This window comes from Micromys minutus (genome assembly GCF_963924665.1).
Source record: "Micromys minutus genome assembly, chromosome: 17".
NCBI lineage: Eukaryota > Metazoa > Chordata > Mammalia > Rodentia > Muridae > Micromys > Micromys minutus.
This window is the reverse complement of record NC_137952.1, coordinates 40,983,970-41,011,467: the sequence shown is the minus strand read 5'-3', so window position 1 is coordinate 41,011,467 and position 27,498 is coordinate 40,983,970. Positions and strand designations below refer to the sequence as shown.

General features: G+C 41.5%; 1 protein-coding gene across 3 annotated transcripts in view; it reads right to left on the bottom strand.

The window, feature by feature from the left end:
- PLCB1 (phospholipase C beta 1) overlaps positions 1-27,237 on the bottom strand; it is a 644,223-nt gene extending 616,986 nt beyond the window's left edge. For all 3 annotated transcript variants that reach the window (XM_080931577.1, XM_080931578.1, XM_080931579.1), the window contains exons 1-2: positions 26,853-27,237; positions 598-675 (exon numbers count right to left, since the gene is read on the bottom strand). In XM_080931577.1, the coding sequence (XP_080787703.1) occupies positions 598-675; positions 26,853-26,951 (177 nt within the window). In that variant the 5' untranslated portion in view covers positions 26,952-27,237. The remainder of the gene's footprint in view (positions 1-597; positions 676-26,852) is intronic.
- Positions 27,238-27,498: the final 261 nt, after the last annotated feature.

The window sequence follows — 27,498 nt, the reverse complement described above, 5'->3', positions numbered from 1 at the left end:
ATTTTCTGGCTTCATCCAAGGCTCATGTTCCTTTCCTACTTACGCAGCCCACCTGCCTAAGAACAGTATCATCTACAGCAGTCCTGACTCTTCTTCATCAACTGTAAAGAATAAATATCCCATAAGAAGGAGGCAATTCCTCTTCTGAGGTTCCCTATCTCCAGATATGGCAAATTGTCAGCCACAACTTGCCATCACAAACATGAAGAAATTATCAAGGCCATATCAGACTACTACCAGAACTGTTAATTAGAGCACAGGGAGAAATGAGAAGGACTGGCTGTTCAACCTTTGGTCGTTAAGGTCAAAGGTAATTTTTTCATCGTCTTTCTTCATCCTGAAGAAATCAGGCTCACCATCCAAATACAACCAACAAGCCCAACTTGTCTTGAACAGAAAACAGGCATTTTAGTATCTAACGAATCCAGCATTTCACACAAGCATCTCTGAAAAGGTCCTTAGCCTGAGTCTTTGGAAGTAGAATCAATAATTAACACTATAAAAGGTCATCTGTAAAATGGGTAGACATACATAAGAAAAACAAATACTGTGTAAGTGACCCATAGGATAATGTAAGAAAGACATCTTATCTCTTACCTTATTCTGATCTGTCCAGTAAAAGAAAAATCCCTGAGGATCAGTCCTCAGAATAATTGGAGTAACAATAGTGGAGTCCTGGAAAATGAAAGAAAGCATGCGCATCAATTCATGTCCCTTTGGGAAGTTTCTAAGAACCAATGATTCTTAAGTGACTCTTCAAGGTTATCAATGATAAAGAAAAGTTTAAAGTAAAAACTGTTATTTTTACCTTCATAAAATTATTGATCATAAGCGATGTCTCATGTCTACAACTGATTGTTACACAAACATCAAGACCTGGGTTCAAATCCCTTGAACATAAAGTCAAGGAGGCAATAGGCAGTTTAATGCCAACATTCTTAAGGAAATATGGGAGGTACAGACAAGAAAATTCCCAGAAGCCCCTGGGCTAGCAAGCCTGGTATAAACATCAGTAAACAACAAAAAGCTCTTGTTCCAAAGATGGTAGAAAGTTAGAACTTTCCAATGCTGTCCTCTGATCCCCACACAAACACCATGGGACATATAAACCCTTGCACACACATGATCACATACACGTACATGTACTGAGAGATTATCAGACACAGAACGGATGGAGTTAAGCAATAATCAGAACATCTCTCTAAGGGGGATAGTAATGCATGCATTTATTAAGACACAATTTTAAAGACACTGACATACTTTCTGTTAGAAAACTATATTTAGATTTCCAAATAATGTTAACACTAACTATCATCACATATTTCATATAATTAAGGTTAATTAAAATCCATGCTTGAGGATAATATTTTAAATTACATTTGCTCCATAAATGATTTTTAATTGCACCGAAGAGAGTAAGCATTTGGGCATTGTTGTTTCCAAGGTAACGGTAAATAAGGCCATCTTTCACATATTTGGAAAGGTGCACAGGAAATTGTTGCAGTTTTAAATTCCACATACTAATATAAAACATCACAGACAAATAATGCTCATAATTTAATGCACGAGTCTATAAAGCTCAGTGGCACGCATTGTGCTATAAAAGCAAACATCACTGAGATGTGTTCCGTTTCCCAGGCAATTTTCAGAAGCTTACTTCTTATCCATAAACAAATACAGCAAATACGGTTTCATAAATTTCAAGTAAAACATCATTTCTGCTTTCTTTTCCTTCCTTCAACTCCTTCCCAATCCCTTCATTCCAACCTCTTTGGATTCAAGTCCATGGCCTCTTTCCCATTATTTGTTAGGCATATGTGCACATACATACACTGCCTAGTGAGTGTATGTACTATGACTTGTGTTTATTTGGTTTCAGGGCTGACCACTTCATATAAGATAGCCCAGTAAGGGGCTCATCCCCTGGGAAGACTAATTCTACCTCTTCCAGCAGTCACTACGTGAGCATCATTCTTTGTCTAGGGCGGGATCTCGAGGGATCTCCACATCCCACATTAGAATATTAAGTGATGAACTCAGGCCTTTGCAGAAAATACATTTTTTCATTTTTTTTTGCTCATTTGTGGTTATAATTACATCATTTCCCCTCCCCTTTCCTACCCTTAACCCACATAAACCCCTCTCTTCTCTCTTTCAAATTCATGTCCTCTTTTCTTCATTAATTGTTGTTATGTGAATATATTTATATGCATGTACATATATATCCCTAACTATAAACTGCTTAGTCTAAATAACTCCAGTGTATTTTTTCAGGGCTGATCACTTGAGATTGGATAATCGACTGCCATGCTCTTCCTTTGAAAAGATGACTTCTCCTTCTCTCCAGGTCCCCTGGTTGTCTGCAGTTCTTTGTGTATGCCTGGAGTTGACTTCAGCGCTGATTCTGTTGGCGTTGTTTGCTTGGTTTTAAGACTGTATTTAATAATAATAATTATAACATTTCTCCCTTTCCTTACTTTCTCCCCAAGCTGGCCATATACATCCCCCGCTCCCTTTTAGAGTCAGACCTCTTTATATCATCCTTATTACATACACCTATGTGACTGTATACACATATACATTGCTAAATATAGCCCACTTGGGTCCATATGTTTCTTGTATATATGTTTTTTCAGGGCTGGCTGGCTGACACTAGACAATCAACTAGTGTGCTTTTCCATTGACAGAACCACCTCACCTGCTCCTAGCTTTCCTCACCTGACTATAGTTCCTTGTGGAGGGTTGAAACCTCATGGTCTTTTATCCCAATCCAGTTTTTATTTTTGTCACCCTTGTTCAGCTCATATTTGAATGGTCTTATGGAATCATGGTTATTGGAGAAGAATCTACAAGTACTAATTTACTAACCCAGCACAATTCCTAACAATGTATAAACATTTGTCCTTATATATATCCTACACAGATAAATGTAGACTTCTCCATTCTTCAAGGATGCTTCCCTTTGCCACAGACAGAGACCATTACAGAAAACCACAACAAATTAACAAAGGGTACACTCCAGCCCAGTCCCAATCAATACATCTACAAAACCCTCAGATATGGAAGGTTCAGAGATCATTGCAGAAGATGGGAGGAAAGAGACAGAGGGTCAGAGAATTTGCTGTGAGGTTACGTCTCCTAGGGTTAGAGAGATGATCCAGCCATTAAAGGCAGGGCTCAAAACCAAAACAAGAGATTGTCTTTCCTAGTGGCATCAGAAACTGTACCTACAACGTTCCACTAGCCACCTTTTTCCCTTCTGTTGAAAATATGAGGGGTTTTTTCCTCAAATAATATAACTTGATTAGTTTCCACACCCTCTACCATTCCCATTCTCCCATCCCATAGAGAGCCACTTCCTTTCTGTCTCTCATTAGAAAACAAACAGGCATCCAAGGGATAGATCGTGAAGTATAATAAAATAAAAAACAAGGTAAGAGGAAAACTAACACATCAAAATGAACAGAACAACCAGAAAAAAAAAAAAAAAAAAAAAACTCAAGAGAAGGCACAAGAAACAGATCTGTTCATGCACACACCGAGGAATTCCATTAGAAAAAACAAAACAAAACAAAACAAAGAACCCCACTAAACTGGAAGGCATTATATCAACCAAGGATAAATAGGTTGCAGGTCCATGCAGACCCTGTGCATGTGACCCTAGTCTCTGTGAGTTCATATGTTGATCTTGTTGATTTACAGGGCCTCATTTTCTTGGTGTCCTCTATCTTCTCTGGTTCTTAAGTCTCTGTCTGCCTCCTCTTCTACAGAGTTGCTTGAGACCCAAAGAGATTTGATGGAGACATCCTATATAGGGACGATGATTCCACAGTCTCTCACTCTTGTTGTCTGGCTCTGGGTCTCTGTATTTTTCCCATCTGCTGCAGAGGCAAGCCTCTCTAGTGATGGCTAAGCAAGGTGCTGGTCTATGAGTACAGCAAAGTGCCATTAGCAGCCATTTTATTGCAGCATTTTACTTAAAAAAAAAAAAAAGAACAAACAATAGTATATGGGTTTGCCCTAAGTCCCTGGACTATCTAGAGGCAGGTCCTTGGTCCTTTAAACAGTGTTAGATATGGGTTCCATCTCACAGAGTGGCCTTTACTCAAATCACTTATCAATTAATTATTCACACAAGCTTGGTGCCAACATCACACCATCATGTCTAGAAGGCAGGACCCCAATATCATCCCAGGTTTTGAGGATTCATTAGTATCATATTCATCTCTTGGTCATGTGCAGATTCCCTCCAGGTACCACAGATGTTGGAACATGGGAGGAGGGGGTGAAAGCTTGACATAGGCACTAGAATAATTTCTCTAATCAACACAATGAGTTCTGTAGCTGTTGTCCTCAGCCATGTGCCATGTCATCAGTTTCTGAAGCACTGTCTTGGCAACAGCCTGAGTTATTTGGTGATTCCCATGGGCCTCATTTGGTCATAAACTCAATTAGATGTAACCTAATCACAGTGAAAAGATGGTCTGTGTATATATATATATGAAAGCTTCAACTGTATTAGATTTCCATACTACCCCTCAGATGGCCCCAATTTTAGGTGTCTTCCCTGTATTCCCTCCCTTGTTCCCCTGCCCATTTGTTTGACCCATTAGGAGCACTCCCATCATTTTTCCATAACTATCTCTTCTGTTTGCCATCCCTAATGAGGTCTAACTGTTCCCCCTAGTCCCTTTAAATGTAAAGATGGTTATATAGATTATAGTTTTGTTATCACGGACTTATAAGCTTATATCCACATATAAGGCAATAACGTATTTCTCTTTCTGGTTCTAGGATACTTCACTCTGTGATTTTTGTTTGTCTGCTAACTTTGTTTGTTTGTTTGTTTTATTTTGGTTTTGTTTCTGGTTCAATCCATTTACCTGAGAATTTCGTGGTTTTATTTGTTAATAGTTGGGATATTTTTTAGCTCTATGGGGCTTTATTTTGAGGGGATGTTTGGTCTTGCTTTGTTTAGTTATTTTTACTTATTTACATCCAAAACTCTTTCTCCACATCCCAGTTCCCCTCCCACAGAGTCCCGCCCTCCACCTTCTCCCCTTTTCCTATTAGGGAAGGATCCCATTGGGCATCCCTGTACACTTTCACATCAAATCTTTGCAAGATTAGGCCAAACAAGGCAGTCCTGTTGGGGAACAGGGTCCTTGTTCCAGCCTGTGGATGGTCTTTGGTTGCTCAGTCTCAGAGAGTTCCTAGGGGCCCATGTTAGTTGATTATATTGGTCATCCTACGGGGTTTCCATTCCCTTCAGAGTCTTCAATTCTTCCACCAACTCTTCCAAAGGAGTCCCTAACCTCTGTCCAATGTTTGACTGTGGGGATCTACATCTGTTTCAGTCAGCTGCTGGGTAGAGCCACTCAGAGGACTTAACTTATGCTAGGCTCCTGTCTTCGAGCATAACAGAGTATCATTAATAATGTGAGGGACTGGTACTTGCCCATGGGATAGGTTTCAAGTTGGGGCCTTAGTTGGTTGGCCATGCCTTTAGTCTCTGCTCTATCTTTGTTGCTGCATTTCATTTAGAGAAGTTAAAATTGGGCTCAAAAGTTTTGTGGGTGGATTAGTGTCTTTATCACTCCTCTGGGTGTGCCCTGCCTGGCTACTGGAAGTGGCTTCTTCAGGTGCTATGTTCCCAAGATGCTAGGCATCTTGGCTACAGCCTCCCCAATGTTTCTAAATAAAGCTGAGAAGAATCCTTTCAAAATCTGGGACAAGTTGAGATGGAATTTTATGGGAATTGCATCAAATCTATAGATTGCTTTTAGTAGAATGACCATTTTTTTCCTAAATTAACCCTACAAATCCATGAGCATAAATGATATTTCCATCTTCTGATATCTTCTTTAATTTCTTAGACATCTTAGAAATTCCTGTAAGTCTTTCACTTGATTGGTTAGAGTTATCACAAGATATTTCATATTATTTGAGCCCATGAAGAAATGTGTTCTTTCCTAGATTTCCACATCAGTTCATTTGCTATTTGTCTACTTGGATATTTGTTTGCTTGATAAGTGTATATTTGTATGCTGATTTTTCTGAGTTCATTTTGTATACAGCAAAACACTTTGCTGAAACAGACACTTTGCTGAACATGCTTATCAGTTTTGGAGTTACCCAGTAGAATTTTTAGGATATTGTATAAATTTTATCATATCATCTACAAATAAAGATCCTTCAGTTGTCTTATTGTTCTAGGTAAGTCTTCAAGCATAACACTGAATATATATGGAGAGTGTAAGCAATCTTGTCTTATTTAATATTTTAATGGAATTACCCTGAATCTCTCTCCACTTAAGTTGACTGTGGGCTTGTTGTAAATTATCGTAATTGTGTTAATATATGTCTGTTGTATCCCTAATCTCCTCAAGATTTCCATCATGAAGTACTGTTGGATTTTGTCATAGGCCTTTACAGCATCTAATGAGAGGATCATATGGTTTGTGCCTTTTAGTTGGTTTCTATGATGAAATATATATATAGTAATTTACATATGCTACATCTCTAGGATAAAGCCTACTTGATCAGGGTAGGTATATTTCAATGTGTTTTTACATTCTCTTTGCAAGTAATTTATTGAGAACACTTGCATCTAAGTTCGTTAGGGGAGCAAATCTGTAATTCACTTTCTATGTTGGGTCTTTATTAGGTATGGTTATCAGATAAGTATGGCTTCATAACACATACTGGGCAATGTTCCTTTTGTTCCCATTTGTGAAATAATCTAAGTACTGTATTTAACGCTTAGAAAGTCTAGTAAAATTTTAGGCTAAAACCATCTAATCCTGGGCTGCTTTATGTTCTTTTTGTTGTTGTTGTTTGTTGGGGAACATTGAAAACGTTTAATGACTGCTTCTAACTCAGTAGGGTTTATAGGTCTGTTTAAATCACTTATCTGATCTTAACTTTGGTAAGTAGTATATATAAGAAAGTTATCTCTCTCTTTTCTATTTTAGGTTTTCATATTTGGTGGGGTTCAGGCTTTTATGAATATACTGTATATTCATAAAACTATATTCATAGGATTCTCTGAATTCTCTCAGTTTCTGTTGTTATGTCTCCATTTTCTCTTCTGATTTTGATAGTTTCGATATTCTCTCTGCCTTTAGTTAATTAATTAAAACATTAATCTTATTAATGTTTCTCAAGGATCTCTTTGTTTCCTTGATTCTTTGTATTGTTTCAAGTTGATTGATTTCAGCCCCAGTTTTGACTATTTCTTGCCATCTACTCCTTTATTGGAATCATTCCTTTTGTTCTAGAGCTTTCACCTGTGCTGCTAAGTTACAAGTATGAGATTTTCCGCATTTTCTATGTAAGCATTTAGTGCTATAAATTTGCCTCTTAAAACCACTTTCATTGTGTCCATAAGTTTTGATGGGTTGTATATTCCTTTTCATTCAACTCTAGGAAGTCTCTTGTTTCTTTATCATTTCTGCCTTGACCCATTTTTCATTGAGTAAGTTTAAGTTCCATGATGTTGTATGTATTCTGTTGTTTCTGTTGTTACTGATATCCAGCTGTAATCCATAATGGTCAAAGAACATGCAGGGTATTATTTCAATTTCCTTGTACCTGATGATAATTAGTTTGCATCTACAATTTGGTCAATTTTGGAGAAAACTCTATGAGCTGTTGAGCAGAAGGGATATTCTTTTTGCTGATGGCAAGAAGCACTTGCGGAGAGGAGCCTGGTATAGCTATCCCCTGAGAGGCTCTGCCAGAGCATGACCAATACAGATGTGGATGCTCACAGACAACCATCAGACTGACCACAGGGAACTGATGGTGGAGTTGGGGGAAGGACTGAAGAAGCTGAAGGGATTTTTAATCCCATAGGAAGAACAACAATATCAACCAACCAGACACCCCAGAGCTCCCAGGGACTAAACCACCAACCAAAGAGCACACATAGAGCAACCCATGTCTCCAGATAAATATGTTGCAGAGGATGGCCTTGTCCAGCATCAGTGGGAGGAGAGACCCTTGGACCTGTAAAGGTTAGATGCTTCAGGGCAGGGGGATGCCAGAGTGAAGAAGAAGGAGGGAGTGGGTGGGTAGGAATGTACCCTCATAGATGCAGGAGGAGAGGGACAGCTCCCAGGGGGGAACTGGAAAAGGGGATAACATTTGAATGAAAATAAATAAAATAACCTATAAAAATACCCAAACAAACAAACAAACAAAATCTTCTGTAAATATATGTTGGTTGTTGGCTGGCTGGTTGGTTGGTTGGCTGGTTGAGTTTTCCCCTCAAGAACAGAGGATCAAACCCAGAGTTTTATGTTCTACCACTGAACTAAATCCCTAACCCCTGATTATTTGGTTTATAATATCAGCTCCAGCAATTCTCTATTTAGTTTATGTCTGGATGACCTGTCTATTGGCAAGAGTAGGCTACTGAAACCACCCACTCTCAGTGTGTGAGGGTCAGTATGTGACTTAAACTGTCATAGTGTTTCTTTTAAGAACTTGTGGGTCCTTGTGTTTGTTTGACAGATGTTACGAATTGAAATGTCCTTTTAGTTATTTTTCCTTTGATGAGTATATAGTATACTTCCACATCTCTTCTGATTATTTTGGTTTGAAGTCCATTTTGTTAGAGATTAAAATGACTTTAATAGCTTGCTTCTTGGATCCATTTGCTTGGAATATCTTTTTCCTTCTCTTTACCCTGAGGTGACGTTTATCCTTAATAATAATGTTTGTTTCTAGAATGTGGCAGAGGATATATCCTGTTTTATCATTTATTCTGTTAGTCTGTGTCCTTTTATTGTGGCATTATGATCATTGATATTAAAAGATATCAATGGGTAGTGTTCCTTGATTCCTGTTACTTTGCTGGTGGTGATGGTGGTGGTGGTGGTGGTGTGTGTATGTGTGTGTGTGTGTGTGTGTGTGTGTGTGTGTGTGTGTGTGTGTGTTTTCTTCTTTTATTTGCTTATCAGTATCATTTATTTTTTGTTTTTTCTTCTGTGTAGTTCATCAATTTATGTTGGAGTTGCCCTTCTAGTACATTCTGTATGGCTAGGTTTATAAACAGCACTTTTATTTCCATCTGGGGTGATTGAAGGTTTTGTTGAGTATAGCAGTCTGGTCTGGCATCTGTGGTCGCTTAGACTTTGTAGAACATCCGTTCATACCCTTCAGCCTTTTAAAGTCTCCATTGAAAAGTTGGGTGTTATTGGAATAGGTCTGTCTTTTTATGGTACTTGGTCTTATCCCTTGCAGCTTTTAATATTATATTTTGTTTTGTTTGCTTAGTGTTGAGAAGACTTTTTTTCTGGTCCAATATATTTTGTGTTCTGTATGCTTCTTGTTCTTTGACAGGCAGCTCCTTCTTTAAGTTAAGGAATTTTTTTCTATGATTTTGTTGAAAACATCTTCTGTGAGTTTTTGAGCAGAATTTCTTGCCTTCTGCCATTCCCATTATTCATAGACTCTATATTTTCAAGTTGTCACATTTCCCGGGTGTTTCAGAATTTTTTTTAATGTAACATTTTCTTTGACAGAGATATCAATTTCTCCTCTCCTGTCTCCAATGCCTGAGATTCACTCTTCCATCTTGGTGAGGCTTGCCTACGTGATTTCTGTTCTAGATCTGAAAATTTTCCTCTCCACATGTCCCTCGGTTTGGATGCATTCATTCTATTTACATTTCCAGGTCTGTTTTGTTCACTTCTTTTCACTGTTTGTGTTCCATAGATTCCTTTACTGAGTTTCTTCATTTCCTTTTTAAGTACCACTGTCAGATTCATAAAGGCTATTTTAATGTCTTTCTTTTGTGCTTCAGCTATGTTCAGGTACTCCGGGCATGCTGTGGTAGGGCTTCAGGGGTTTAGTGAAGACATACTGTTATTGTGGTTTTATGCTGGTGTCTAAGTTTCTGCATTTGGGAAGACTGTAATTCCAGGTGCTCATATTTGGTCTTGTCTTTTTTAGATAGGTGTTTTGTTCCTTGCTTTCTGTCTCCTCTGTGGTTCATAGGATAGTATGTTGACTGTCTTATTTTTCTGATAGGGAATTCTTCTGGGATCCTGATAGGTATGGCAACTGAGAGCTCTAGGTATTGGGCTTTCCATATATTGTGTTAAGTATTGGGAGCTGACACTTAGGAATGAGGATGAGAGACAGGGGGTTCACAGAAGAGAGGAAAGCAGGGTGTTCCCTACACATGATTTGCATAGTTCCCTGGGAATGGGGGCAGAGAGTGAGGAGAAACTGTAGCAGGTGGTCTTCTACAGAGCTAGGGATGCAAACAGAGAATTGGACTTGGAGGAATGGAGGGAAACAAGAAGGTCTGTAGTTGGCCAGTGTGGTTCCCTGGGTGGAGTGGCCTATGGGTTCCTAGGGAATGCCTGCTGGAGTTGATGGCTGGGATAAAGCGATGTAATGTATGGGGAGGATAGGGGGTTATGAGGGGCAGATCTATGTAATCCACTGGACATGGGGACAGAGAGTGAGTGTAGCCTGAGCAAGTGACTGATGCAGAGCTAGAGACTGGAGGTGAGATTTGGAGAAGAGAAAGCATAGGTGAAGAACTGCATTTCACCAATCTGCTTCACTGGCTGGAGCCCATTTTTAAAAAAATTGTTTCCATGTATATCCAAACTACAGCAATTCCTAACCTCTATATAATCTAAAGAAGTTGTAATAAAAACTCACAGAGAACTTACGGAGAGAACCTCGGAGGTTTTTATGGTTTGTTTGTGGTAGGTTGAGTAGTAAAATAAATTCTAATTTCCTTGTAAGTTTAATTTTAAGAGCTCAGGGATGGAGGCTACCCAGTTGGTTTCCGATGCCTTCCTAATCCCTTCCTCAGTTCCCCACTAGGCAAGGGTGGAAAGGCAGAGGTACTGATGAAGAGGTACATCTGAGAAGGTTGAGGAAATCAAAGACAACGGATTTTTACGTAAAGCACCTACAGGCATGCCATAAAACAATGTTTGCTGTTGTTGTTAAAATATTTAAAAACAAAAAAGTTGGCCCAGGACATAATGTGAAAGCCATTGTTTCTCCAGTCTGAGGAACTGAGTGTGACCCGGGGAACTCACACATCCCCAGAACCCATGTATAAAATCTGGGGGCAGTGGCTCATATCTGTAAACCTGCATGCCTGTGATGAGGCTGAAGACGGAGCTACAAGTGACCAGAGTACTGGCCCAGAGAGACTCTGGGCTTCAGCAAGGTATAAAAATGGAGAACCAGCTTCTGCATGGTGCTCTCTGATCTCCACAAATTCATCTTGGCAAGCATGCACATGGGCGTGTGCATGTGCATGTACGCACAAATGTATACACACACACACACACACACACACACTGATAAATATAAATATCTTAAGTGTAGGTTTATCTTGGCATGTGCTTATTGAGAAAAACAGATATAACCTAAATTTTAGCACTGCTAAGCTTGCAGTTGTGTGGCACTGTGTTCATATACACGCATATTACAGTGCCAGTGACAGCAGTGGCAGAGGCAGGTCACTGTCCCGAGCAGAAATCCCCCAACCATTGAACATCCCATACTAGTCCCTCCTCTTACAGCTCTAATAACTACTATTCTACTTCCTGTCTCAAATAAAAGTTGATTACTCTTTGTGATACTTATAAATGGAAGCATACAAAAGATCCCTTTCCTGCCTGGCTTATTTCACTTAGCACAATGTTGCCCATGTACATTCATGCTGCTGCACTGTGTGCCTGGCTTGTTTCACTTAGCACAATGTTGCCCATGTACATTCATGCTGCTGCACTGTGGACCAGCCTTCCTCTCGGAGGCTCCGTATTATAGATGCGCCATCTTTTACTATCGACTCATCCTTGAGTGGACATTCAGGTTACTTACTTTGATAACTGTCAATACTGTTACAACAGACAAAGAATCATGGGATTGCTGGCTTAAGTGACAGGACTTTATTTAAAATTTTAAAGCAACCACCATCTTATTTTATTCTGATATTCTTTTTTTTTCTTTTTTCTCTTTTTGTTTTTTTCTGACATTCTTTATGCATTTTAACTACTTCTTTAAAAATTTATTTATTTTATGTGTATGGGTGTTTAGTCTTCATGTACATCTGTGAGCCACTTGCATACCTATTGCTCAAAGGGGCCAAAACCAACGTTGGATATACTAGGACTGGTGTTCCAAAAGTTGTGAGCAGCCATGGAGGTGCTAGAAATGAAACTGGAATACCAGTCAATGCTCTCAACCACTGAGCCACCACTCCAGACTCTTTCCGCATATTCTTAACCTACAGCTTGAAAAAAAAAAGAATCATTTAAAACAACTGCATTGTTTCAGGGAACTTCATAAGGAGCAGAAGATTTTAAAATTACTTAAAAATTTAAATGTCAAAAAAGGGAGATATTTGGAGATAAAATTTGATCTTAAAATGAAGGAATAATTCGAAAACTTTCTTAGGCTTCTGTGAGCTCACACATTTGACAGCTCACAGAGGCATTTGCGGTCATGTTCTATCTTCTGTTCTTAGGGCGAGCAAAATGGAAACGCTGGCCAGCTGCACACGGTGCATCTTCCAACTTCCAGGCCAACTGGAAACTCACCTGCAGGAGTGAACTGCACGAAGCGTGCCCCCTGCGTTCCAGACCAACTTGCACTAACCTGTATGTGTCACTTATCATTTTCCTGCCACCTCCTCTTCTTATCAGAGCAATGAACAAGATCCCATTTAAAAAACAAAAAACAAAACAAACAAACAAACAAACAAAACACACCTTGGTGACAGTTCCCTGCAAGATTCTAAAAATCCAGGCGCTAAAGTAAAAAGATGAAAGTCTATCAAATTTACATCCTGATCTCTCTGTATTAGGCCTCTTTGCTTTAATCAGATACTACCAATTCTAGTAATATTTGTTCAGCTTCCTGACCCTATTCTTGGGGACAGGTCCTCAGTTAGTGATCATTTGTTTCAGCCTCACATCCCCTTCCTTCATCATCACCTCAATCATTCCAGGACCAACTGGAATTCAGCATTCTTGGCACTCAAGGCATGAGCTGACTCACAAGTACAGAAATCTTCACTTCCAGTTTCATTTGCTACATAGATACAGAAGCCTGTATTCTCCCCACAGCAAAGCAGCAACTCAGCCAAGATGCTGTATAGTAACTGTCAGACTATGAACCTAGGAGTGATGTCGGAAATACATGGCCATCTTCTCACTCACAGGGGAACTGAGAGTGGGGTATGAGTCTGAGATCAGTTGTCTACTCTAGAATTGGGCCAACCCTCGAAGGGAATCTTAGTTTATTTACTGACCTATTTCTGTTCTAGTTTGTTTTCTGTCACTGTGATAAAATGACAGAAGCAACTTGAGAGGAAAGGGTTTTTTCCACACATATAGGCTACAGCCGATCATTGGGAGAATCCATGACAAAAACTGAAGGCAGAAAGGAAGCTGAAGACAAGAAAGAAAGCTGCTTAAGGACATTCCCTTTATAACTCCTTTAACTTGCTTTGTTATAGGACTCAGGGCCCCCTATCCGGGAGGTGTTTTGTTTATTGTGAATTGAGACAATTGATATTGAGAGGTATCAATGAGTAGTGTTTGTTGATTTCTGTTATTTTGTCGCAATTGTTGTTGTTTCTGGTGTGTGTGTGTGTGTGTGTGTGTGTGTGTGTGTGTGTGTGTGTCTGTGTGTGTGTCTGTGTGTTCCCTCTTTTGATCTACTGATCAGGATTATTTATTCCTTGTGTTTTCTTCTGTGTAGTTAACCATTTGGTGGCTTTTACAAAACAATCATTATTTAAGAAAACATCCTACAGGTTTGCCTACATTCCAATCAATTAAGAAAATGTCCCACAGATTTGCCTACATTCCAGTCAAATGTGAGCATTTTCTCAATTGAGGTTCAGTCTTTCCAGATGACTCTAGCATCTATCTAGCATCTATCTAGCATCTATCTAGCATCTACCTAGCATCTTTAAAAAAATCTAATCAACGCAAAAGGTTTTTATTTTTTATTCTTTCTTCAGCAATATCAATAGCATGGCAATTCCATGCAATGATAGTTTTGAAATTCGCAGGTACACCAGATGTACTGAGTTTGTGAAATGGATTGTTGAATGCTTTCTGTGGAGTTAAGTAATAACGGACTTTTTTTTTTGCCTTTTATTTGTTTGCTTGTTTGCATATCTGTTTGTTTTTGCTATGTATAGGTTAGAATCTGGGTATTTACACTTCTAATAAGCAGAGAAAGTTGCTGATGCTGCTGGTCCAGAGCCGCACGTTTGAGAAGCACAGTAGAGAGGCAATGAGTCAGGAAGGCAATAACAACCTAGGGTTATATTCCTCAGGCATTGCCCATTATTTGGGATCACAGCTCTCAGGCTTTAAACTCACCAAGTCGATCAAGAAGATGGCTGGTAAGCCCATGGATCTACTTGTATCTGTCTTACATGTATGTATATACCCATACACACGTAAGAAGTCTCATGTGATCATAATAGATTTCTATGAGACAGTGAAGTTACACACACTGATGGCAGCAGCAAGGACAGTTGGTTTTCTTTTCTGACATTCCCATCTGGAGAGTTTCCATGTTTGTGAGCTGCTCTTTACCTAGCTCAGATAGGCTACAGGCTGACCTGTGTGCAAGATCCTGTGTGCAAGATGCCCACGACTCCAAAGCCTGCCCTTATTTGGACATAGTTTATTTAAAGATGTGATTATGTTAGGAAGTCTTCAGGGTGGGTGCTAATCCAAGTATCCTTACAAGAAGTGGAAGCCGGAGCATAGACACAAACTGAAAGGGGGAGGGGGACAGCTACCCAGAAAGCCCAGGAGAGAGACCTGAAATAAACCCTTCCCTCTGGCTCTTAGAAGAAAATAAGCTTGCTAAAACTATATACATTTGATCTCCAGAAGCAACAGGAAAGTTTCTGCTGAAAATCTGTGCTACTTTGTTATGGAAGTCTACATTAATCCATGTGAAAGCTACCCTTAGCCTCAGGAGTAACCTCCAGCAGCAGTGCACAGATCTCAGAGCTTGCTCCTTAGCCAATGTCTAAGGTGTGTAGGCCAAGACTGACTACAATTCTGACTTCATGGTGACTTTCATGCTACTCCAAGAGAAGACGTGTGACTAGACACTAACACTGCTATATGAACCAACACTGTAAAATCAACACAGAAAAAAAAAAAAATAGACTCCAATGTTGGGTTGCCCAAGATTTATATTAGAAAGTGGTAAAGAGAAATATGTTGATAATGTACACTGGGGTGTAAAGGGAGAATTATAAGACAGAATACCAAATATAACCAATACAACTCTGAATATGAAATAAAAGCATAATAAATCTAACCTATTGCTTTCCTCCTAACCATGCCTAAATAACCAGCAAAAATCAACACAAGGGAAGAGGTTTATTTAGGCTTATGGTTTGAAGTAAGACAGTTTTTCATAATGGGAAATCCTGGGATTAGCAGCTCTGTGGTGGTCAGAAAGAATGGTACCCACATGCTCACATCTCAGAGAATCTGGAAGCAGAGAGAGAGAGATGCCAGTTGGAAAGAGAACAGGTCTACAGACCTCTAGGAAAATCCCACAATGATCAACCTAGATGCCCATGAGGTCACATGTGTATCAGATGGAAAAACTGATCATTTCAATACAGCTCTGGATATCAAGTAACCATCCAACTTGAGGTGAATTAACTATGATTTATGCCTACCAATGCTGAGTATCTTTTTTATGTACTTACTGACTAGCATGCTTGTGCTGGGGAGGGACATAGAGAGGGAGAGAGATAAGAGAGGGACCTGATACATTTTTAATCAGATAAGAACAGAGCATGTTATTTTAATCAGTGATTCTCAACGGGGGCAGTTTTGGAACTCAGAGGACTGCAGGCAACATCTAGAAACAGTTTTGCACATCACAGCTTTGGCATGTTTTGGGTAAAAAACCAGATAAGCTACTGGGCATCTTACAATTGCAAGCATGCCAGAACCTCACAGTAAAATATTTCCTGGCCCCAAATGTCAGTAATGTGGACACTGAGGACCATGAGTTTATTAGCTTCCTGTTGACTTTATGTGTTAAAGCTTCCCGTACCAAGGCACTGCACAGGCAGGCTTTTGTTACCACACAGCATTATCTGAGACACACTCCCCACTGGCTTATTCTGCCTCTGTCCTTCCAATTCCTGTGCTCTGACTCCTTGTAATGTCCCTACATCCTCTGTCATAGCTGAAACACATCCTGTCGTATCGTGTCGTTATGCCCTACACAGCACCCAGATCTTCTCATTAATAGAACTTATCAAAAAGAAAGTTTCCCCAATCTTCTTATAAATATGTGTACTTTTCCCTATAACAATACAATGAGAATTAGATGATGTCTTTGAAATATCTATGTCCTCTACTTACATATAAACTCCACAGGAACAAGAACAAAAGCATTTATCATTGCAAATTCATAATGCTGGTTGATTATCTTTTAAGATGTATCAACAGAATTTAAAATGTGAATATTAATTGTATGAATGGATTGCAAAAGGGCACTGTAGAAAAAGTTGCTAGACAGATTCCAAACATCATCTGGAGTTCGGACCTACATTTGTCATAAGGCATAGCCAAAAAACAAAAAACAAAACAAAAAAAAAAAAACAAAACAAAAAAAAACAAAAAAATTTTTTTCAAAGCAGTGATTAAAATTTCCAGAGGAATGATGAGGGCAAAACAAGGTTTTTGAGGGCTGAGAAGGAGGGCAAAGGTGAGAAGGAAAGAGATGGTGAATAGAGGTCAGCATGCCCAGGGCAGGGGAGGTGACTCAGTAGGCACAGGCTTGCCCAGCTTAGCAACCTCAGTGAGTAAGATTGCTTCATAACTGCAACCCCAGCTTTCCAGAGGAAGAGGGAAGAAGATCAGAAGTTCAAAGGCAAACTCTGCTACAGAGCAGAGGTAGAAACATTAGATCTGGGGAAATGAGGTGGAGAAAAGAAGGAGGGGGGAGAAAGTAAAGGAGAAAAGAGAGCTAGAGACAGTGTAATGTTTTTATGCTCAGACTCTGGAAGCTAAATATTTTGCTACAGTTTCCAAAGTATTACCTTAAAAAAAAAAAAAAAACATAAAAACCCCCATCTCCAGAGTGAGGTTACTGGAATCTGATGGGGTCTTCAGAAAAGAGGCACCTATTAGGAGGTGTCTAGGATTATAGGACCCTTTCTTTCCCTTCCCGGCAAGGAGAAGATCTGCTTGTACTCTGTTACATTCTCCTGCTATGACCCACGTTACCTTGTCCAAGGGAACAGGGCTGAGCTACTAAAACGCTGAAACCTCTAAAACTAGGAGGGGAAATAAACTTCTCCTGGCAAGTAGATTATAACAGATGTTTGGTTTTGTAATAGAACGCTGATCAATGCAAGCATATTGACTGGTATGTTCTTAGAAGAGATCCCACAGAAGAGAAACTGGTATTGTCCAAAGACAGGTGAGGTAAGGATAACAATGAAGCCTCCATTCTTGAGATGCCTAGAGCAGGGCTGGTAAATGAAGAAGGGGTGGGGGGTGACTTTGGGGTAGGAGCTTAGAAAAGGAGGGAGCTATGCACAGTGAAGGGGGGGAGTGGGAGGAAATTCAGATCTCCAATGTCTTTGCTGCTTCGGTGCAGAATAACTGTTGCAAATAGAATTTTGATTTTTAAATAGAAATGTAGATCAATAGGCCTGTGTTTGCTATTTCTTCATTTTAGAAATATATATAACTTTCTCTCTGCGAATCACTCTTGTGGCAGAATGTTTTCATATAAACCAATCTTTTATTTCCCTGTAATTCTCCACATTTAGGCATTTCCTGAAGGGCTGTTTTCACTAGTTATATGAATGAGCATCTTTTTAAAAAGCAAAAACCTGTGGTGCCATCCATTATACTCGCTAGACTGGGTGGCAGGTGCCCTGAGCCCAGCACTTAAGAGGGAGAGGGAGATTAAGTCTAGTTCAATGAAGCCAGAACTTCAGCCAAAGACAGCAGAGCTTTGTTAGGCAGAATTTGGTGGGAAAGAAACCTCTCTGGGATTGTGAACACAAACAGTTGAGGACAGGTAGGTAAACGCTTGGCAGAATCACTGGAAAGGCCAAAGAAGCAGCTTGAAAGTGAGTCTCCCTGGATGAACCCAGCACCTTTCAGATGCAAGAAAGACAATGGAGACCCAACACAGCAAAAGCAAAGGAAAAGCTAGGCTGGTAAAGAGAATGGCCTCTAAGCATCATGACAACCTCTTACCCACTGTGCCGAATTGTCAGTGTCTTGCTGAGGTGCAGACACAACGCAGTGTAGGCAGCTGGCCGCTTTAACATCTTTTTCCTCCAAGTTTCACTTACGCCCATCAATTTCATATGAAGCCAGAACCTCAGCCGCAAGGCATTCTGGGATAAAGTTTAGGTACTCAGACTCTTTGTCACGGGAAGTCCTACTAAGCATGTATAGAAATGGATGCAAAGACTTAAGCATACTCACATATCCCAGATGCACCCTTTGCTTCAATAGCTTTTCTTTGAGCAGCTAGACTACTTACTGACTGGCTCCGTGGACTTAGTGCTCATTCTAAGGTTCATGTAGCCTCTCCTATTACAGGAATCAAAATCGACTCTCAGACAGCCATTTTGTTGGTAAGTCTAAAAGAACAGTAATGATATTTTTAACAAAAAGTATTTAAGTCATCTCTTTGAATCTTCCAGGCACCAGTGGTGTCTGGTGACACACACCATGTCCATTCCAGGTGACAATGTTTTCTTTGGTCACTAATCCCTTTTCCCCTGGACTTGCTCATGCAACTTCAACACAATAAAATGAAACAAAACACTGAGAACTAACAAAGCCCTAGAAATGGAAAACAGATGTAGGATGTTTTTAATTCTGTTTTAATATCAACTACCTATTATTCTCATTTTATATAACAGACTATTTCCCAATCTATATTAATTTCATTTCTTGGTAATACATTTGTTCAACATCCATTAACACATACACCAAAACATTTTTCAAGAATGCAAATTAAAAATTTTCAAAATAGCACATTAAAAGAAAAAAATGGAATATTGGACCTTCTAAAGGAACAGAGATGACTGGGAAAAAAACTCTAATTATTAAAGAGCCAGCCATGCTTTATCTTATTTCAGCAATTTTTTTTTGACAAGAATTGAATGTTTCCTTAGGATCTTACAAATAAATCATCTCCCAGCAATGTGTCTCTAGAACCTTTGCTTCAGAGACATACACCATCCGGCTCTGATTAGTGACTCAAATGTCGTAAATATGCAATGCATATGGAATTTGCAATAGGGCCTGAAAGTCTGCAGGACCCTAATGTTAGCTCAGAGAACAGGAGAACTCCTGTTTTCAAGGAGCAGGGACCTGAATTTAAACAGAGACCCAAAGCATCAATCAACAACCATCACATGGTCCCATTCCATTTCTGCAGCGGCTCACCACTCACGGTTACAGGGAACACTTTTGAAAAAGAATCGCTGAACTTCATGCTACCCGGTTGGCCATCAGAAAGCAAATTCTTCCTGTTCCCTCTAGATATCACCATAGGCGAGTACAGTTTGAAGCTATGTAATGATGGGTTAAATGCAAGATATTCTGATTGCTGTCACAAATTAAGCTAACGCACCGGGATCGGATGATGTCTGCATCAGGTGTAACAAAGAGGAACCGGGCTGCAGTTAATCCAATTCCTTTGGGACACAGGTGGACATAGAACTTTTCTCTTTAAAGCGGTTATTTTCTTTTATGTGAATTCTTCCTCGATGCTTACGTGTCATAATTTTTAAAATGCTAAATTAAAAACAAAACGAACATTGGGGAACAGCCAACTGACAGATCGTCTGCTTAGTATATACAGAGACCCTGGAGTCAGCCTTCAACACAGAAATGGAAATCCAGTGTCCCGTGAGCCTGCTGAGCTGTGCAGGTAACTCTCTGTTTGCTCTCTCTGGTTGAATTCCAAGAGCTGTGGGGCAGTCTCCTCTCCTGCTCCACTTTCCACAATCAGCCTCGGGACAGATAAGGACCTAATCTGGGGTCATCTACAGTAAGGATCAACCACTTTTGTTGTTACTGCTAAAGAGTGGGTCAGTTTTGGCAATTGTTTAAAAAAAATGCTGTAGGCTGAAGTGGTTTGGTTTAGTTTCTGTTCAAAATAAAAATAGCTGTCGTAGATTAAAAACAGGCCTAACCGTCTATGAAGTTACCAGTCATAAAAATGCTACCCAGAGGGTAGGGATGGTGTTAAGAAAGGACTCTGGATCTTTTCAAGCTGGCCAGTAATGATGTCCCTAGAGAGTATGTTGGTGACAAGTGACTGACTACTCTGTGGAAACTGGTGCACCAGGACACATGACTTACATTTATTTTATTTTTCTTACATTAATGTTTACTGTGATGTAGCTCCCCTTTATCATCTCCCGTAGAGAAAACTATATTCTTGTGTTCATTTACATCACAGTCATTGTTGATCGTCAGCAGAAAATCAGAAGTCTTTGGACAAGAAATGACATATGCAGATATTTTTAATTTTCTAATTCAGTTTACATATTTGTATACATACGTGCCTGGGTATAGTGATGTGTATCATATACACGCCCATGGAGGTCAGAAGAGGGTGTCAGAGCCTCTGGAACTGAGTTATAAACAGTTGTTAGCAACTCTATGGGTGCTGGGAACTGAACCCAGGTTCTCTGCCGAAGCTGCTAGTGCTTTTCACTAATGACCCATCCCTGCAACCTCCATGTGCTCTGTAGAGATCGAGGATGATGCCTTCAGTCAAAAAAATCCACCTCCGTGCTACCCAACCTAGACCCGCCTACAGTCAACTCAACTGTTCGTTCTATTCCCATAGTCTTTCCACAGAGAATCTGCTGACTTCCCACTTCTGACACCTCCCTCTCTGCCCCCTTCACTAATACTGTCAGTACTATCTTGTCGCCATTAAAGAGCACAAAAACTGATTCTACAGAGTACTGAAATTCCAGCTATCCCTTGTGTAGAACGCTGCCTTAGTGGGGGAAGTGATTTTTCCTTGTTTTGACCTTTTTTTGACTTAGTATTTTTATTGGATAGGCAAGGCGTAAAGAAGGGTATGGCTTGCTTCAAATGGGAGAGGCCTTACTGTAAATCTAGAGACCTAAGTTTACTCAAATGTTCCCAACAACTCACTCCAGACTCTTGGCTTCTGAATGGTAGGTTATCCTTACAAAAACAAAATGTCCCATGTGAGATCATACATATGTGCATGTGTGTTCATGGGTACACAAGTGTGGGGTATCTGTAATGCATGAAGAAATAAGACTTATGGACAGTTCTGTTTGTAAACTGGCTTGCTTGTAGAGAGTGGATTCTGCTTTGAATTATGTAAACTCATTTTCTTGGGAACATTTAAAAATTTTACAAAGGGTAAAAATAGATGTTTTTCCTCTTTAAATTATAAAATATAAAAAATGAAACTCATATTAAATGGAATGCAGTGAATGTTTGGAAATCACAATGTAGTCTGTAGAATGAGAGTGGTACCTTATTTGTACAGACCACCTTCCTAAAATCCATGCATCCATTTCTATTTCTGAAATTTGCCTGTTTTCCAAACCTCCCTTTTATTGGGGGATCCTGTGTGCCAGCAATGACTTGAGGAGAAGCATATGAACCCCAGTAGCTCTTCTGTGATGTAAGAAATACACTTGGCATATTACAGTTAAGAAATATACGTTGGGGATAGACTAGGCAATTTGCCCACAATGTGATATAAATTTCAGAAAGGAGAGTGAAAAACAGAAAAGAAAAAGACCAGACCAGACCCTAGGCTGAACTAGCGATGCAAGCCTTCAATCCCAGCACTCAGGAGGTAGTGACAGGATGATCTCTATGAGTTTGAGAGCAGCCTGATCTACCAAGAGAGTTCCAGGACAGTCAGGGCTGCTATATAAAGAAATCCTGTGGGGGCTGGAGAGATGGCTCAGGGGTTAAAAGCACCAACTGCTCTTCTAGAGGTCCTGAGTTCGATTCCCAGCAACCACATAGTGGCTCACAAAGACCTGTAATGGGATCTGACACCCCCTGCTAGTGTGTCTGAAGACAGATATAGTGTACTTATATATAATAAATAAATAAATCTTTAAAAAGAGAAATCCTATAAAGGGAAGAGAAAGAGTTGGAGGGAGGAGGGGAAAGAAAAGATAATAAAGGAAAAGAAAGAAAAGGGGGAAGGGGAAAGAAGAATACTCAGAGGTTGTCCAAGATTTGAAACATTGGCAGGCCAGAGGCTGGGAGTTGGGGGGATATTACAAAGCTTTTGGTGAGTCTTTTCCTATCTGCTGTTCAATTGCTGAGTAGCAGTTTCCCCTCAGATTGAAATATTCTATTCTGCAGGAACATTTCTTAAACCAAAAGATAAACAACTAAAAGTAGCTTCAGGAAGTTCCTGAAACTGACCAAATTCACTGGACCACTTACTCCCTAGAGTAAACAATAAAAACTACCAAGAGTCACTATGGGACAAGCCAAGCTGCAAAGAAAATTTACAGACAAGACCAGCTCCCTGTAAAAAAGACACCAACCAAGCTGCCTGGAAGAGGGTTAGCCCAACTGAGCAGCTTGGAAAAGACAATCTCCAACCTGTTGAGCTATCTGAAGGCTGTGTAGTGTGTTCCATGTTCCCGGCTTTCGTGAGTTGTCACCTATGCTGGGGTGGGCTAAGGTGATGTCTTTGAGTCACTTCTATTTCTGCAAGTAACCCCTCACCCACATTCTTGTAAGTAACCTTAATAAAAATTATTGTTCACCAAGTTCGACTTTAGAGTTATCTGTACTTGGTGTGTCATTGCTACCTATCTAGATATGTGTGCAGTGTCTTTCCAGGAAAAGTTTGATCTCATAACACCATTCCAGACAGAAGTCAAAGGGGAAAAGGCTCTCTAGCTAAGATGAAGAAAGTAAATTACCATCCACTATCTAAGTCACCACAGCTCCCCCGTTAACACCCACAGTACAAAGAATTGACCATGTCCCACCTTTTGTTTGGTCATATGGAAATACAAACTTGGAGACTGTAATTTGCTTTTGTGTTGTTATTAGTAAACAGGCAGCTACAATAGGTCAGCTCTTTTCTCCCTTCACTAAATCCAGAAAGACAGGATCAGCGTGTATGTTACATGATGTCCACAATCACTAGTTTTAAAATATTGCAACATTCTAAGCCTTCCCCTAGCTTCCAAGGACGCCCAGATCTTCCTTGACACAACAGCCTGGGCGTTGCAGTATCTGCAGAACCCAACTCCTCTCAGTCACTTCGTACTTGTTGTCCTCTCTTAGTGCTACTGCCAGTGCCAACCATCTCCAGAACATCCAGGGCTTACCAGGACATTGGTAAAGAGCCAACAAGTTATGCGTGACAGAGCCCTGTGTAGTTGTCATCTCCGATTCCATATGGTGGCTTGCAAAACGGGTCTAGTGATTAGATTGTGTAGCACTTTACCATCCTAAAAAACCTCCAACATACTGCTTTTAAATTCTCAGTATGCACTGTGATGTCTAATACGATAATAAGGTATCTATGGGATTTGCCCACGCTCCCACTCCCTCTCTATAGACTAGAAAGCAGAATTCTACTGTTTTTCCCAGCAAAGCTGGTATACAAAAGGCTTCTAAGCTGTTTATAGTATTTGTTTTTCCTCTAGGGGTAGAAACAGAGAGCATTCCTCTGAAACTTAAAGATCATAAATCTCCATAGCTCTGTTACGAAAAATCAAAGCAGAGACCCTCTCAAACCTGGAGAACAGGGAGGGATGGAAAAGGGAGGGAAGGAGGGAAGGAGGGAGGGAAGGAGGGAAGGAGGGAGAGGGAGGGAAGGAGGAGAAAGTGGGGAAGGAAGAAGGAAAAGAGTAAGGAAGAAGATATAAGAATGATTTACTCATTGCCTAACCACAATTTTAAAAGAAATGTAAGAATGTGAGTTATTCATTCCCATCTGAGTATTGATGCTTCGGTAAATAACCCCAATGGACCTAACAAGGATGCCACTGGGTGTCTTCAATTCCAAGATGACAAATGTCTCAACATGTAAGCATAGAGACAAAATTAAATCCACGAGCCACTGAACATTTGTGTGGGCTAAGAAGCTGCAGGAACAGTCCATTCACAAACCTTCCCCCTGATCACACACAGTGTGGTTTCCCAGAGGAGCAGGTAATGCCACCACATTAACTAAGGCCTTGTAAGAAAGGTACACCCTCAAGCCCTACCCCAGAGCTGAATCAGAAACAGAACAGAACCAGCAATCCCAGGACTAACTTCTGATAGGAGAAGGGAAGGAATGTTGCTTGATCATAGAGGATTCCCATAGACCATGAGACTGAATGTATAGGGGATGTGGTATTGACGGTTTTGTACAAGAGACAACAAAGGTTCAGTGTGTTTTATTTGTCTGAAGTCATACTGCCGAGTGAGAGAACCCAGACCTCTGATCCAAGATTTAGTTTTCTTTGTCTTGAAAGCGAAGCCTCACAGAGATGCAATGGGAATAACCAAACAGATCAAACTGCCTTGGTGCTAAAAGAGGAAATAGAGACTAGGAGAAGCAGAGAGAGGGATGTTCAGGGACTACAGCAGAGATACTAAGAATGCCTCCATGTCTCCTAGTACACAGATCACAGAGAACAAGAGAGCCAAGTGTCTGCAGGACACTTCTCTAAAGCCCAGTTAATTTGTCCTCTGGGTGCAGTCTGTTTTCTCCTTAAGAAGACTTCTAGGCTCCATCCCAAGTATGTGCCTCCTTCGCACAAGCCTCCCCAGGAACTCACTGCTGCTTTGATTGGAGGACTCTGCCCATTTCTCCCTCCTCCTAGGGCTGGCTATTGGCTTCTCCATCATTCCCAGAGCATCATTTGATCTTGGTGCTTTGATGATGATAATTTTGGATCTCTTCTATTTAGCATGTCCAGTCTATAATGGGAGAGATTTTACCTACTTTCTCCATCACCCCCAAAATGTAGTTCAAGACAGACACTGATTAAGTGAGCAGGGAACGTTTGCTGCTTAAACACACATACCACAAATCACCTATCTGGGTATCTATAACCTTCATTCTCAAAATTGTTCTCTCAAAAATTAGGCTTTGTGGAGGATTAATAAAAATTAGTTTAAGGATCATTAGTAAAAAGAACTCCAGAGCTTATGGCCAAAACTACCCCCCCCCTTTTACTCTGGGACTCTGCTGTCCTCCCCTCACCCCATCCCCCTTTCCTTCCCTACCCCCTCCCCTCCATACCTCTCCCCTCCTCTTCTTTCCCTTTCTCTCCACTTTACCGGTCTTCTCTTTCTCAGACTCACCCTTTTGTTTGCTTTTTACCTAAGGATGTCTACGGAGGAGAACAGCGTATGTGTTGAACTGCGTGTTCCTTGTTATTTTCTTGACAAAAACAATCCATCTGTGTCTGATTTATTGTTTAGATGCTATTCCGTTTATAACAGCCTCTGGTCCAATTAGACTGGGGCAGAAAGGAGACAAGTGCAAAGCCCACGGTAAAAGAGGGTGTGTTTACATCCTTGCCTACATCATTTGGCAATTGGCAAGAGATTTCAAGGAGGCTGAGGCTCCCATTGCAAGTTCAGTTTGCGCTTCCAGCTGGACAAAACATAGACTCAGATGCACTCAGCTAAGTAATTGGATTCACTACCTGGAATATTTAAATTGTTTTCAGACACTGGAAATTGGCTTAAGAAGATTAAAGTAAAATACCCGGGAGTATAACAGGCTGTAATTTACGGAGGTGGGAAATCATCTCAGTTAGAAGACAGGTTCAATTCTCCTACAGTTGCTCCTGATAGGAGATGTGTTAATCATTAGGACTGCAATTTCTTTAGATCCGGACAACTCAGGCTTATTCGGGTGAGTTGTTCTTATCAAAGCCATGGGATGACACCCAGGAAGCTACATGGACAGTGTAATGTGCACCCCGTTCACGTTTTCAATAAGAAGCCGTTAGGTGTTCTGTAGATAACTAGGGTAGAGGAAAGGGAGAGATCATAGGAAGTCCTGAAACTGGTCAGGGTCTTTCCTATACAGCAAAGGGTGCATATAAATCAGAGGGTGAAGTTGTGGGTCTATTTCAAAGTGGAGACTTACGCAAGCTCGTTTCTCACAACCTGGCCCTGCCTGAAAGCCCTTTCTGCGCTCTTCAGTCCGAACAGCCTCAGTTTAGCGCACCAGTAAGCCTCTGGTGTCCACTCACAGCCCTTTCCAAGGCCCCTCACCCTGCTTCCGGGCGCTAAAGTTTGGCATCAACGACCACCTGTCGGCTGTACCGCTGTGTCCTCTGCTGCGTGGCCAGCATAAAAAAATGCTCAAGAGTTAGCGGTAACTGCAAGGTTTTGGACCTGGATGGCAGGTAGTCCCGTCTTGAAAGGGGCAAAAGATGTAACCGGACCGGACGCCTTAGCTAGCCTAGGGGGAGGGGGGTGCGTCTAGTTCTCTCCAGCGCCATCCAGCTGGTCCTAACTTCATGCTCTTTCCAAACTCTCAGAACCTGTCATTGGGTAAAACCTGTCCCTCTGGCTCCACTGGCCCCAAAGACTTAAGTCCCTTAGGAGGTGCTGGCCAGACCCTCCAAAGATGTCAACTCTAAACCCCCTAGGAGGAGGAGAGCGCGCGAAAAGCTACCGCCCTCTGCCACCCACCCAGACAGCTGGCAACCTGTGCGCCCCGGGCTGTCCGCGTCCGCTCCAGCACCCCATTGCATAACGCGCCCCTCGCCCCACCCCCACGCAGCCCGCCCTCGGGTGCCCGGCCCGCACCCCACTGCGCCGCCCCTCACTTACATCATCCCACTTGACGAATTTGGTGCCCTTCTTGAGGCTGTCGGACACGCACACGGGCTTGAGTTGCAAGGCGTGCACTCCGGGCTGAGCCCCAGCCATCTGGGCTCATCGGGGCTCCGGGCGGCCCGGGCGAGCGCAGTGGAGACGGGACGCAGAGCTCCTGGCGCGAGCGGGCTTGGCTCTCGGTTCAGCAGGCTCTGGGCTCCGCTGCCCGGCGGCCTCCCGGCCTCTTGGCCTCCGCACCTCTGGCCCGCGCCGCTTAGTAAGCGGGACCACACGCGAGGGGACAGCAGCCTGCCATGCCCCGGGCGGGACGCAGGGTCTGGAGCCCGCGGTGACCGTAGAGCCTCGGGAGACGCGGAGGAGCAGAGCCCGGCAGTGTGAGCCGCCCGCCTCCGGATCCTGCTCGGCCGCCGCCTGGAAGCGCACCATTCAGCACATCCTCTGTGCACAGAGGGAGCGTGCGAGTGACACGCTCCGGTCCCCTCCTCCCTCCGCTCCTCCCGCCCCTGCTCCGCCACCCTCGCTCGCGGTCCTCCTCCCCCTGCTCCCAGCCCAACTTTGCGCGCTGGGTCAGAGACGGGAAGCGGGGAGGCAGCGGCACCTCCCGGCTCCCGGGCCCCACTGCAGCCGACGCCTGCGCTGC